This window comes from Numida meleagris, chromosome 14 (genome assembly GCF_002078875.1).
Source record: "Numida meleagris isolate 19003 breed g44 Domestic line chromosome 14, NumMel1.0, whole genome shotgun sequence".
NCBI classification, from domain to species: domain Eukaryota; kingdom Metazoa; phylum Chordata; class Aves; order Galliformes; family Numididae; genus Numida; species Numida meleagris.
The window spans coordinates 12753264-12766435 of record NC_034422.1 but is presented as its reverse complement, the minus strand read 5'-3'; the positions used below and the strand labels follow the sequence as shown (position 1 = coordinate 12766435).

Here is a 13172-nt window from a genome sequence, read left to right as displayed (position 1 = left end):
AGACCTTGCACAGTGCTTGGGTGTGGAGGAGGTGGGAGAGGGTGAGAGTGGGGAGAGCTGTGGTGCCCAGGGTCCCCTCAGAGTGGGGAAGGCACAAGCCCAAGGGCCCCAGGCTGAGCAGGGACAGGCTGGGGGACAGGACTGGACCCAGCCCTTACACTGAGGCATTCCATAGAATGCCAGCTGGACCACGTACCTGTGGCCTCTGACAACCTGAAGTGACGGATGCAGTCCCCTGCAATCCAAGCCAGGAGAGCCAAGCTCTGAAACAAAGCATCCTGAGCACCAGGAGCTGCCCTCTTCAACAGAACAGAGAGCCTTCCTGGGTTCTCCACATCACTGTGGTGCCTACAGCATCCCAGCTAATGCTGATGTTACCTGAAAGGAATTTGGGCTACCAAGAATGTTGAATATCTTGGGGGAAAAGAATCAGCATAAAACCGGATATCCTGAGGGAGGGAAAACCAATATAAAGCCCAAGTCCAGCTAACGGGGAGAGTAGGTTGTAAAAATTAATGAGAATAATTGTTGTGAATTCTTGCTTTTGAAAGGACCCTCAAGAGGCCAGAACCTTAATTATTTCTGTCTATTAGGGTTCATTTCCTGGTCCTAAGTAGGGAGCTAGTACCTAATAACTAGTAACACAATGATTTAAGCTACAGCAAAACGGTACTTAACTGTAGGGGAAGTTAATATTTGGGAATCAACCTGATTGCAAGCACCCATTGTGTAAACGGCAAGGAAATGAAATGCGCATGTGGCCTATTTTAACACCTCAGTATTTCTGGGGTCTTTTTTCAGGGCTGCAGAGAGGGGGGAAGTGGTCAACCCAGCTGCTGACAAGTCCACTGAAAACTTTACAAAAACGTTCTTCGTAGCTTAGCCCTCCTTTTGGGGAGCAGGCTGAGGAGGGGGAGAGCCCAGGGGGCTTAAATATCTTTGCAGGCTGTCTGAAATATCAGGGGAAATAAGCGCAAGCCCTGTATTGGGATTGCAGCTGTGCTCTTGAAATAAATTGACTGATCTGCAATCAGACAGGTATTTCTGTAAGCTGTGTAAGCATAGAGTCAAGTGCAGTTATGGATGAGTTACACAATTAATACTACGATATAATGCAAGTATAATAGTTCTTGAAACGTAAAGCACACGCATGTGTAGACTAGTGTGCGCGTCTGCAAGTAAAATAAGTCTGTGTCTAGAATTCAGCTTGTAAAATGAATCACTGTATAAAGATTGTGCATAATTGTGTGGATAGAAGGATCTGGGTGAAGAGAGCTCTGCAGGTGATGGGCGCAAGCGAGAGAGGTGACGTGAAGTGCATGTAAATAGTGCACAAAGAGACACGAGGATGGACAGACAGATCAACACTCCTTGCTGAGCTCCACATACACAGCCTGCGATCATTTATGGCAATGGGAACCACAACCTGAAAACACAGTTTGCCCCTAAAACCACCCACTGTGACAGCAGAACTGGGGCTTGTGCCCGCAGAGCAGCCCCACATGTGACAGACGTCACTCTTCCGTGCTGCCAGCCCCAGCTGCACCCTGGTGCTGCTCCTCCTCGGCATGGGGGCAAGCTGCAGATTTTATTCCCTTCCCTGGAGGGAGATGCCATTTAGGGTAGATCATTCCCCGGTTTATTTTTATGGCCCTATCTTTCTCAATTGGGGCTTTATCTTGGGGCTACAGCCATTCTTTTGCTTGCTCCCCCAATGACTCCAGGCAGCAAGAAGAGGAATGCGTGCACTGGCGGGGAGGGATGTGAGAGCATGTAAAATGTGTAGGGGGTGTGTAAAATATGTAGTGGTGTCTGTGTGCATGTGCATGTGTCTGCAGGGATGCGAGCGCGTGTGCGTCTGTAGAGATTCATGCACTCATCAGTGGGTATGTTTTGACAGAGACGGATACGCAGATGTCATTTCTTATCAACCAGATGTTGTTGATTTACAATCAAATATCCCTGCTCCTCCTAATATGGCAGTTTTCCCAAACTACTGTACTTACATGTTTTTGCTTTGCTTTGTTTTATTTGCATGATTATTTTTTTTCCCCCCTACAAAACAGTCCTATTTTTCTTCAAAGAAGAGCTATTAAATTCAGGCCTGTTTTCTCATAGGGAAATGCATTTAAAGCAAGCAGTATGTCCTGTTTTATTAACTCCCTGTTCTATTAATATTATATTCTTTCTCCAAATCCATCAAGCAGAAGTTAAACTTGATTTTATAGCATCCACGACGGAGTTATAATTTAAGGCATAATTTGGCGAGGACTCAACTTGGATTCAGTTTGCTTGTCCTGGCCGTGCCAGCAGCTCCTATTTTAAAGGGCAGGGAAGTATTTTCTTTTCTCCCTGGTTACGGTGAAACATGCTTTCTTCTCCAGCCTACCTCTGCTCTCCTTGGCTCCCCAGCCAACCGATGGATGGAGGAAACGCGACCATTTCATGCACATTTAGGAGCTTCCCCGTTACATCTCCAGGAAAGTATCCAGAATTCAACTAAGGTCTTAAATGACCTTTCTCCATTTGAAAAAATAACAGTATGCTTTCACTCAGTGAAGAGCATAAGAGAAACATTCTACCTGCCTGCAAGTCCAGGCAAAAGCCCTGCTTTCAATGCCATTAGGGGAGCCCTCTCAGAGGCACCCCAAGAAAGCCTAACTTGACACATTTTCATGTATTTTGCTTTGTTTTGCTCAAGCAGGAGCTGACTCCAGGCTCAGAGCCTCCCCCTTCCTGCCAGGGTCTTGCTGCCCTCGGTCAGTGGGGATGGAGCCGTCCCCAAACAAAAGGACAGAGCGCAGCCAGCTCGGGTTATCAGGGCCCTGGTCACAGAGGGGAGCGCCCGGCTCCCTTCTCCTGCACCAGATTACAGCCTTTGACCGATGTGGGGAAAGAAGATAAAACCAACTTCCTCGGTTGGTTGCCTCCACTCTGAGCAAGCCATCCTGTTTGAGCTCATTCCCCCTTGGCGCGCCTTGAGCCCCGTCTTTGGATGCTTTGTGCACATTGCCAGGAATAACAGAGGGGACGGAGACAGGACAAAACCCAATGAATGGGGAGGGGTGCAGGGAAAAGAAGGGAGCCAGGACTATGGCGAGTGGGGAGGTGAGGGAGATGATGGTGGGGTGGGGAGGACCTTGAAAAAAGTTGTGTCAGGAGAGAGCGAGGAAGAGGTACAGTTTGCCAGCGCAAAGGCCAGTTCAGCCCTCACCTTGTGGTTTTGGTAGGAGGTAACAGCGATGAAAGCAGTCTCTGGGAAGACGTGGGTGCAGAAGGCAGTGTTCTTGGAGCCAAAGCCATTGTTCTCATCTGCCTTCACAATGTGGAGCCGGGGCTGGTATTTGTGCATGGAGTTCAGGATGATCTGGGCATGGGGAGAAGGAGAGGACAGCCCGTGGGAATGGAGGGGGCACAACGCGGCGCATTCCCAACCCACGCAACCCTTGTGAGGGAGAGAGGAGGCAGAGAGGGACCCGTGGGTCCTCCATCCCCTCCCCAAAAGCTTCCCCCACTTCAGAGCCCCCTCAGGATGGATAGGAGAGAGAACATCTCTCCAGAAAAGCATTCCCCTCCCAGCCAAGGAGCCCATCAGGGCCCCTAACAAATGTCCCCACAACTGGAGGACACTCTTTTGCAGTGCCCCCAGCACGGGTGCCTCGATATTCCCAGCAATCCAACAAAATGGGGCAGGAAGCAGAGGAATTTGTGTGTGTGTGTGTGTCCCCATGCCACCCGCAGAGGATGGGGCAGGAGGGTGGTGGGGAGGGAAGCGCTGTGCTCAAGATAAAAAGCGGCCCCTGCTCCTTACCGGGTTAATCTCCAGGGACAGTGGCGGGAGTGGGGGCAGTGGGGAGGGGGGGGATCCGCGCCGATAATGACCGGACCCTGGCGACAGCGAGACGCAGCGCGCCCCAACGCCAGACCCCGACCGCCTCGCCGCCTCCCCCGTCCCAGGGGTTTAGGCAAATTGCTTTGACATCCGGGAAAGCCGTAGACATCAACGGTGAACGATCTAATGGTTTTTAATTTCATTACCGCGACTCTAATTGAGAGGCTCCCGGTGCAGCTCCGCCTCTGAAGTCCCTATTGTCCCAGCGGCTCGGCTCTGCTTGCAGGGACTTCTCCCCAGAGCCGCCTGCTCGCAGTGGGGGGTGCCTGGCCCCGGGACCCGACCGGATCCCCCCCGAAAATCGCCCTCCTCCAAAAAAAAATTATAATAATAATTTAAAAAAAAAGAGTAGCGACCCCGGTGCGCTGAGCTGCTTCTCTGCTCCACCCTTCCTGACGGACCAGGGCACGTCCCGCTCCCTGGAAAGCGGCAGTACTTGGAAAGCATCGTAATTCGGGTCCCAGAGGAAAAAATAAATAATAAATAAATAAACTATCCAGCCCTCGATTGGAGAGGGAAAACGGGGCTCGGAGGGTGATGCTCAGCGCCCAGGTGTGCTGCGGGCTCGGCTGGTTCCCCCCCGCCCCCACCGGCCAGGATTTAGGAGCAAGAGGTTTTCGGCATTAAAATGTGAAAACAGAAGGAAGAAAAAAAAAGGCTTGGGGAAAAAAAAAAAGAATCTGAAGTGCTGAAATGAGACTGGAGAAAAATGCGCTCTTGGAAAAGGATGGTGGGATCTGGATTCATATACTCGCTTAAGTAATTATATATATGTTTATAGATATATATATATAATTCATAGACGCACATACACATTTGCTCAGAGAAACTCATATCTTTGGAGACCTCTGAAGGTGGGCTGCTTCTGGCTGCAGAATTCACACAAGCTTTCACAGCCCCTTGGGTCCCACAATGGTTGGTGGTGGGATTTGGCTTTTTTATTCCTTTTTTTTTTTTTTTTTTTTTTTTTTTTTTTGGTGAGTCGAGGGATCCACATGGTTTTAGGTCCTATTTCCTCGAATAATTATGCCTGATTGATTTTGCCTGTTAGCCAAATTCACGGAAGCAGCGAGCAGATTTTAAGGCTCTCAGACTCCCCGTCAGGTTCAAACCAGGTAGCTAAAGCATCGCTTAAGCCGGGCACTGCGGTGTGTAATCCCACGCAGTGCTGTGAAATAAACCTTAAAAAAATTGGCTACGTATCCTTTTTTGAGGGGGGGGGTCATCACTGGGGCTCATCCCATCTTGCCAGGGGAGAAAGTAATACCCCACCCAGATAATGGATTTGGATCATGAGTTCGGTGGCTCTGGCAATGCGATGTCACCCATAGGGACACGAGCGTACGTGGGAGGATCTGAAGCGCGGATCCGCATCTCCCGGCCCCATCCCAGCCCGGCACTCACATGTCCGAAGGGGTCGAGGTGGTTGTTGGTGAGCTTGAGCTTCTGGAACGAAACCAGCTGCCTCATCCAGTGGGCGCCGGTAGCAGGGGAGTCGGGGTGCACGTAGAGGCGGCCGGGCATGGCCGGCTCTGCCTTCCCGGTCACGGACCTGCGTGGAACAGAGGCGCTGAGCTCCCACCCGTGGGGTCCCCCCGCCTGCCCCCAGCACCGTGATGCCCGGCGGTCTTCGGGAAAAAAAAAAAAAAAAAAAAAAAAAAGACGTTTACGGACACCCACAGTGCGCGGAAAATTAATGGAGATCTTTGGCACTTTTCCCGTCGAGATGGCCGTTTCCCCATTTAACCCCATCCTTCCTCCTTCCTAATTACGGACACCCAAACAAGGAGCAAAGAAAACACCGCGTATCCATCCTTCAGCATCTCCCTCGCGTGGAGGCATTGCTGCCTAAAGGGTAATCAAACCATCGGCACCAGGATAGCCAACGATCTCATCGTTAAGCAGGATTACAGGTATTGTTCACTAATTGCAACAGATTTGGCTCTCTCTTTTGTATTTTTTGTGTGAGAGTGTTCCTAACCAAAGGTGCGTCCCGAGACTCTCAGGTACAGCCCAGCAGCCAGCAGCCGCATCTCCCACCCCATGTCGCCCGAGCTCGGGCAGCCCGACACGAATCGTCACTCCCTCCCCTTCCCCCCCTGCCTGCGTACCATTTATTATCTGCAAATTTGTATCTGTGGTCATCCGCTGGTACAATATCCATCAACAGTATGTACTTCGTTTTTGGATTGAGTCCAGTGACCTTCACTTTGTAACTGGGAAACATACGCCTATAAGAGAAAGAAGTGCATAAATATAAAAGTGGAGCAGGGAAAGTTTCCCAAGGTGGATCTGTGCATTGAGTGCAGTTTATCAAAAGGTGGAGGGGCCCTGCAGCCAGGCGGGGGCACATCCTGCCCGGGGGTTCGGGGGGCTCCGCGGAGGGCTGCTGCCCGGCCCCACCTGGGGGACAGGCGACTTGGAGAGGCGGAGTCGTAGTTACTATCCTAGAGGGTTGGTTTCTTCACCTACTCGTGAATTCGCCTCTTTATTAGCATTTCTTTCACCAATGCTTCTATTCTTTCAAAAAAATAATTTAAAAAAGAAATTAAACAAATCTGGCCGCGAGATCCTTTGGAAGCAAGTTACTTTCCTGTTTGCTTAAACTGTTGGAAGAGTAAGGGAAAATTGCCAAAAAAAAAAAAAAAGTGAAAAATACATATTTCTGCAAACGTACACGTTTTAAATACGCACATTTCTCCAAAGCTCCCATGTGTAGCAACCACTCTGCACTCAGATACTGAAAGAACACACGCACTCAGGTGTAGCACCGAGGACGTGCGTACAGAGACATCAGCAAACACACCTGACAAATACTTGGAAGCACGCGGATACACACAGAGGACAGCGGCTTTTCGAAATAGTTTCCATTACTGCAAGGCAGGGACTTAAAACACTGCTGTTATTTTAGTTTGAGCTTTCCAAATATTTAAAAATAAAGCAGATGAAAACGTAGCCCTTGACTTAAAACACGCATAAACAAAAAGCCCCACACCTCTAAAAATACTGCGCTCTTCTCCGGGGCTCGGGTTCTTATCTCTGCGATAGGGCATCTGGGCTGGTGTGTAAATTCACGTGGTAAACGATGAAGGGGGAGAGATCGGTGACCAAGGGAGGGGTTGGGGGGTAGATTGAGGGAGAAGAAACCAAATTCCGCCCGAACACGGATCTGCGCCTCCAAGGAAAACACCTGATCGGCAACAGCGCGACCACGGACTTCTCCAGCAATAAGCATACGGAATTCTATGAAGAAGTACAACCACCCTGTGTCTGCCCCGGTGCTGCGTGCGCTCTCCCCTAAACACCCCGCGCTATAAATGTCGGTTTTATTGCTCTCCAGACGACGTTCCTATCCGTTGCGCTATTTGTTTGAAATCTCCGCAAGGTGGTTTATGTCCGTTTCCCTCCTTGCGCTGCTTTCTGAGAGAAAAACAAAAAAAAAATCTGCTTTTTTTCGCGAAGCCCTCGTGTCCCCGAGCGGAGGCGGCGCCCAACTCGTGTCCCCGCAGGGGCTGGGGGCGGCGGGACGGGGCTGCCAGCAGCTCCGCAGCCGCGCATTTCCCGCACAGGTCGCCCTTTTCAGCAGCAGAGAGCCTCCAGAGCAAGGCGAGCTGTGAGACAGACCTACTCGCAGCACAGTCTGTCTGCAGCCAGCTCTATTTTTTATTTTTTTTTTCCTCCCTCTTCAGGCAAATTTTGAAAGACCACAACAAATACCAGATGACAGAGCAAAATGAAAGTCTGACTTGGTGTTGCTTACTGTGCCCTCGCCTTCTAACGCTGCCATTCTTTCTGTGCGGGAGGGGTTTCCCCTTCCAGACCGAGCCTCGGGCAGTGCCAGGTACGGCAGTGCGTTTCAAATCACAGCGAAAAGAGCCCCGAGCTCGACAGGTGGGATCGAAGAGATTGTTCCGCTGGGTCTCCCTTGAACAGTCCTCAAAGGCGCTAATACTGAGGATAATGCTAAATAACCTCAAACGCACTCAAATACATACGCGTACACACATAAATATCTGTGGATCGGGTTTGCTAAGCTGGCCATGGAATCCATTACACACAGTCCCAATAAAGTTGGATTTGCGAGGCTGTATATTTTTCTACACACCCACGCAGGCAAGCACACACATATAGAAATGTGTATCTGGACGCAGTTAGACACGCATGCTATTTATTTGCGGGCACATCTATTTATGCATCTAAGCTGTTACACTATCGGTATATAAACAGTAGCTTAAGACCACATATATACTTTTAAATGGAATGGTGTTGGGTGTTTCGCTTGCTCCTCAATGAGAGCGCAAGAAATCAGAAGGGTCTGGAAAAAAAGAGGAAGGCGTTCTAGAATCGCGGAAGGACAGAGCTACTCCTTCAGTTAAAAATAATGGCAATATTAACGAGATCGCCCAGCGAACGGCTCTAAACAAGGTCAGCTTTTGGCCAAGTGGATGCAACTCGGCGCTTGCCTGGAAAGCTTCCAAAGGCCTGAAATTGGGATTAACGATCCAACTGTTCTGGTTAAGAAAGGAGCCAGAAGAAACAATTTCTTTTCAATCCATCCTCGCAGGGGTGTCACAGAGACCCGGGGCAGCAGCGGGGCTGAGGCCGGGCACCTCCATTCCGCGGTGGGCACGCACTCCCCACGCACATGAACACGCGTGGAGAAGCTCAGGGTCTGTACTTGTGCAAAACTCTCCCCGCAAACACCGAGGAAGGAGGAGGATTCGGCCCCACGGACACAAAGGGCGGCCACCTCCCCCGCTGCACTGGGGCTGCCTCTTACCTTCCAGCCTTTGTTATGATCATCTCCGTCCCCACCTCGTGAAATTTCAGCCACAGCTCCCGCTCGTGCAAAAACACTTTGATCCCCTCCATGCCCTGCAAAGGAGGAAGACAGAGCCGTGAGCCCTGAGCTCGCAAAACCAGGGAGGGATGCAGCCGGGTGGTGGGGCCGGAGCTCAGGATCCTGCGGGCCCCGGTGCTGCGGGAGCGGGGAGGGACGGCCGGGGCCGGCTGGGAGAAATCCCTCCGTGGTGCAATCGGGAGGCGGCCGGAGGAGATTCACATCCTTCTGAAAGAGTGGTTTACGCCCGCTTCTGCAGGCTGGGGCCCAATGGCTGAGATCCTCGCTTCCCTCGGTGCTCATCTTGTTAGCCCCGGTCCAGAGGTGTTGCTCGGAGCGGGGCGGGAGGGAGACCCACAGCCTCACCACTGCCCAGCAGAAAACCCAAACCGAGCACACGTACCCGCCTAGTGATTACAGAGCCAAAAACCGAACAGGGATAGGCCGTGGGGTCTCCTCCCGGGGATTTACCTGCGGCAGCCTAAGGATTCCGGAGAAGCCCTACTCCCCGACACCGAGCTGCGGGGCCGGCTCCAAGCGCTGCCCGCAGCCGAGCTCCGTGGCCCGGCCCTGCCCTCCTCGGCAGTGTGGGGAGCGCCGCTTACTGGGGCCAGCCAGTGAGCCCACGCGTGTAACCGCGACTCGCGGGGATAACCAAACCTTTACGGTTTGGTGGGGATGCGCGGGGGGACCTGGGGTGTGCCTAGCCCCCAGGTGGCTGTGGGCTGCCCACGGGTGACACCCATGGCATGCCCTGGGGCGCGTGTGCAGGCAGAGCTGTGTGTACCTGGGCATACAGGCAGAATGTGTTCACATATACGTTTTTATACATATATATGTTCGCATATATCTTAAACAAATACAAGCAGGCATTTGTAAGCGCATAGCAAATACACAGCTATCTGAGTGTGCATCTGCATGAGCATTTGTACACTCAAGTGAGAACTGTGTATGCCTGTCCTTGCACAAACAGGTCCCTCCCTGTGACATTCGGAGCGATTTTTCCATGAATGCCCCCCCAGCACCCAAACACACCACAAAGAACAGCAAAGCAGGAAAGAGCCCGCCGCCTTGACCATCAGGTGAGAGTTTTCCTTCCCGTGAGGCCTAAAATGACTCATTCCTGCCCAGCGGAGGAACAGAACCACAGCTGGGATTGGGGGGGAAAAAAAAAAGCGGAAAAAATGGCAAAAAAAAAAAAAAAGGAGTGAGGGGGACGAAAGATAAGGGGGGGCTGCAGCCGGGTCCTTACCTGCTGGGTGAAGGCTGCCTGCGGAGAGGTGGGGGCCTTGCTGGTGGTCCCCAGCTGGGGGTCCTGCTTGGCCTCAGTCTGCAGCTCCTTGGCCTCCGAGTCAGCCGGCGTGCTCGGGAGCCCGAAGCCTTCCTCGGTGTCCGCCATGTTACGAGCTTCCTTTGCCGAATCCCCCACTGCAGGCACACATCGGGGAGAGAGCAGAGATAAGAGGCACATAAGTCAAGGATGACGCTCAATCAAATATATATACATCTAGCGATACACATGCGCTGAGCCCGGCGCTGGGCAGGGCGGGAGAGCGAAGCCGCGCTGCCCGCAACTCACTTCCAGCAGAGCGGGGAGGGAACGAGGCCCTTTAACTTTTGGAGAGGGAGAAATAAAGACTTTTATTTATTATCGCAGCCCGCAAGGGATGATAGGATTTGGGGGTGGGGGATGGGGAGAGGGGAGGCGGTATTATTAAATGCATCTTTTGGACAAGGTAAACAGCCTTGCCGCAGTCCGCCCGGCAGCGTGCACGGGGCACCTTGCCGCGAGACCGAGCCGCTCAGCACACGCGTGGCCGCGAGGTGGGGTGTCCCCGGGGGGGCAGGGCCTCCCCAGCCCCCGGGCCGAGGCCGGGCTCGCTGCGGCCGGGGAGGGTGGAAGATCCCCCCGTCCTCCCCGGGAGGTGGGAGCCGCTTTCCACCAGGCAAATGCCACCGCCATGTGACGCCGTTTATATAACCCCAGTTTCAAAGAAAATTCAACTTCATGCACCCCTGCGAAGCGCGACCTTTCCGCCAGAATAAAATAAAATAAAGTAAGTCTTTTATCCATCCTCCAAAACCCAAAACCCAAAACCCTGTGCCGAGCAGTTTCAAATCAAGCAGGATTGGACGGACGAGACGATTAAAAAATATCTAAAAAGTGCGAATCAATCCGTCGGTCGAGACATGGTGCAAAGTAACGTGCGCACGGACTGCGCATGCAGTGATCTGAGCCCTAACGGGAGGAAAACTGCACCGGCACAGCCTGAGAAATCCGCCGGTTACATCTGATGCGAGAAACAAGAGCGAGTTTTAAAGGCGGTGTTTTGGTGGAGCTTTGAGGGCTCTATCAGGAATGGTAAAAGTTTCAAAGCAGAAAAAAAAAGAGAGAGATAGATAAAAGCAGTTGAATTATCTGTTAGTATTTGTTTTTTGTTTGTTTTGAGGAGTTCGGAGTTTTAATAGCTTTTAAAAAACCTCTCTCGCGTGTTTCAAAGAAGAGGATTCGGTTTTGAAAGGCCAGCCATATGGAGACAATATTGATTTTAAGTACACGAGAACGGTTTGAAATGAGCTCTCCTTTTCCCTGCAACAATATTTAAAAGCCTTTAAAAGACAACATAAAAAAGGCAATTCTCCTTTAAATGGGGAGGAAAATTGGGAGTGGAAAGGAGGGGGAGAAAATGATCTTCCCTGCTAGTGGTGGGTAATATATACACACACGTATATATAATTTAAAAGGACAAAAAGCAAAGGGACTGCGGGTCCACACCTCCGGAGCTAAAGATCATTGACAGAAAGGCCTCGTGCCTCCCCCCACCCTTTCCCTCCCCTCGCCAGAGCTCCCTTCCCACAGCGCGAGGCAGGAGAACCGCGGCCGGCGAGGACTGCGCGGAAAATGCGCGGCCGGGAGCCCGCGGACGCGAGAGTGCAGCCCCGAAGCTGCCGAGCCAGAGATCGTAAGGGGTTTCCCTTCCCCTCCTCCTCTTTTTTTTTTTCGAGCTGCTTCGGTTTGTTGGTGGTTTTTTTTTTTTCTTTTTTTTTTTTTCTTTTTTTTCCCTCTCCTTTTTGCTACAGCCTCGGAATCCCCCCTATCCATTTTTAATCGATCTCCCTCCAGCGAGGATCTATTCTTCCCCTTGAGCCGGCAAAGTTAGGAGGCGGGTGGGGAAGAAAGCATGTTTATTAAAACAAAGAGGGACCCAGATATGGCAGCGCAGGGGACGAGCCCCCACTCCCCGTGTCGGCGGGTCGGCGAACAGTTAAACAGATTTAAAAAATGATAATAATAAGCCGAGGTGTGACGGTAGCAAAAAAATAACCCAACAACTAAGTGCAATTGGCGAGCTACGGCTTCTAATATTTTTCCCCTTTAAAGAGCTTCTGAGAAGAAATGGAGCTTGACAGAACCAGGCCGCGATGGCTGTACGAAAAATGCATCCTGCGTTGCTAAAGTAGCATCGAGCTGGTTTGCAATATATATATATTTATATATACAAAAGAAAAAAAAGGAAACCCAGCCCACCCTCTCCTTTTGTTCCAGGCTGCGCCCTCTGCACCCCGCGCGCCCCGGCCCCCCAGCCCCGCACACCGCCGCGGGAGCCCTGGGGAGCGGCCCCCCCGCATCCCGCCTCTCCCGAGGCCTCGCCGCTCCTCGGCAGAGACAGTTTGTGTCTAACAATGACCCCGGACAGCCACTTTCGCTCTCTCGGTCACACACACGCACACACGTTACAGACACCGACGGACATACATGGCAATGGAAGAGCTGTTACCTTGCTTGTTGAATTCCATGCAATCAATGCATCTCCATATATATATGTATGTGTATATTTTCCCCCTTGGCAATGGAAATTACAATGGGATCAGGCTTCTCGTGTGCATATTTCCTTTTATTTATTTATTTGCGGATCAGCATGTGAAAACCCAGCCTGGAAGAAAAAGCTCTATCCAACGCAAGCCGTCTGCCTGCCTCGCTCTCTCTCTCCTGCTCTCTCCAAACACTTCCAGGTTGTCAGACGCACCAGAAAGGATCCTGAGACCAAGATAAAGCCCCCACCCCCACCCTTTTCTTAGCCTGATCTGGAAGATGCACTTTTCCCCACCCTACTCTTTCTACTCCCCCCCTCAAAATAAAAAAAAATAAAAACTTTAAAAAAAAAAAAAAGGAGGGAGGGAGAGGACGAAAGAGAGGAAAAAGCAAACAGCACCCCCTTCGAGAAGAAAATGGAAAAAAAAGTTCCGGGAGGGCTGGCAGCGGCCGCTCGGGGCAGGTTCGCAGCGCGGTGCTACCGCGGGGCTGCGCGGAGCCGGGCGCGGGGCGCGGAGCGGAGCGCGGAGGGGACGCGGGCTCGTTCAGCTCCGCTCGCCAAGTGCCGGGACCCGCTGCCCAACCAGCTGGGATCCTGCTCCGGAGAGACTCCTTCACCCAGCCCT

General features: G+C 51.8%; 1 protein-coding gene across 1 annotated transcript in view; it reads right to left on the bottom strand.

Annotated features, from left to right (window-relative positions):
• TBX5 (T-box 5) overlaps positions 1-10190 on the bottom strand; it is a 33025-nt gene extending 22835 nt beyond the window's left edge. Inside the window, exons 1-5 of the mRNA XM_021413171.1 lie at positions 9985-10190; positions 8673-8767; positions 6004-6123; positions 5297-5444; positions 3215-3367 (exon numbers count right to left, since the gene is read on the bottom strand). Coding sequence (XP_021268846.1) covers positions 3215-3367; positions 5297-5444; positions 6004-6123; positions 8673-8767; positions 9985-10131 — 663 coding nt within the window. The 5' untranslated portion in view covers positions 10132-10190. The remainder of the gene's footprint in view (positions 1-3214; positions 3368-5296; positions 5445-6003; positions 6124-8672; positions 8768-9984) is intronic.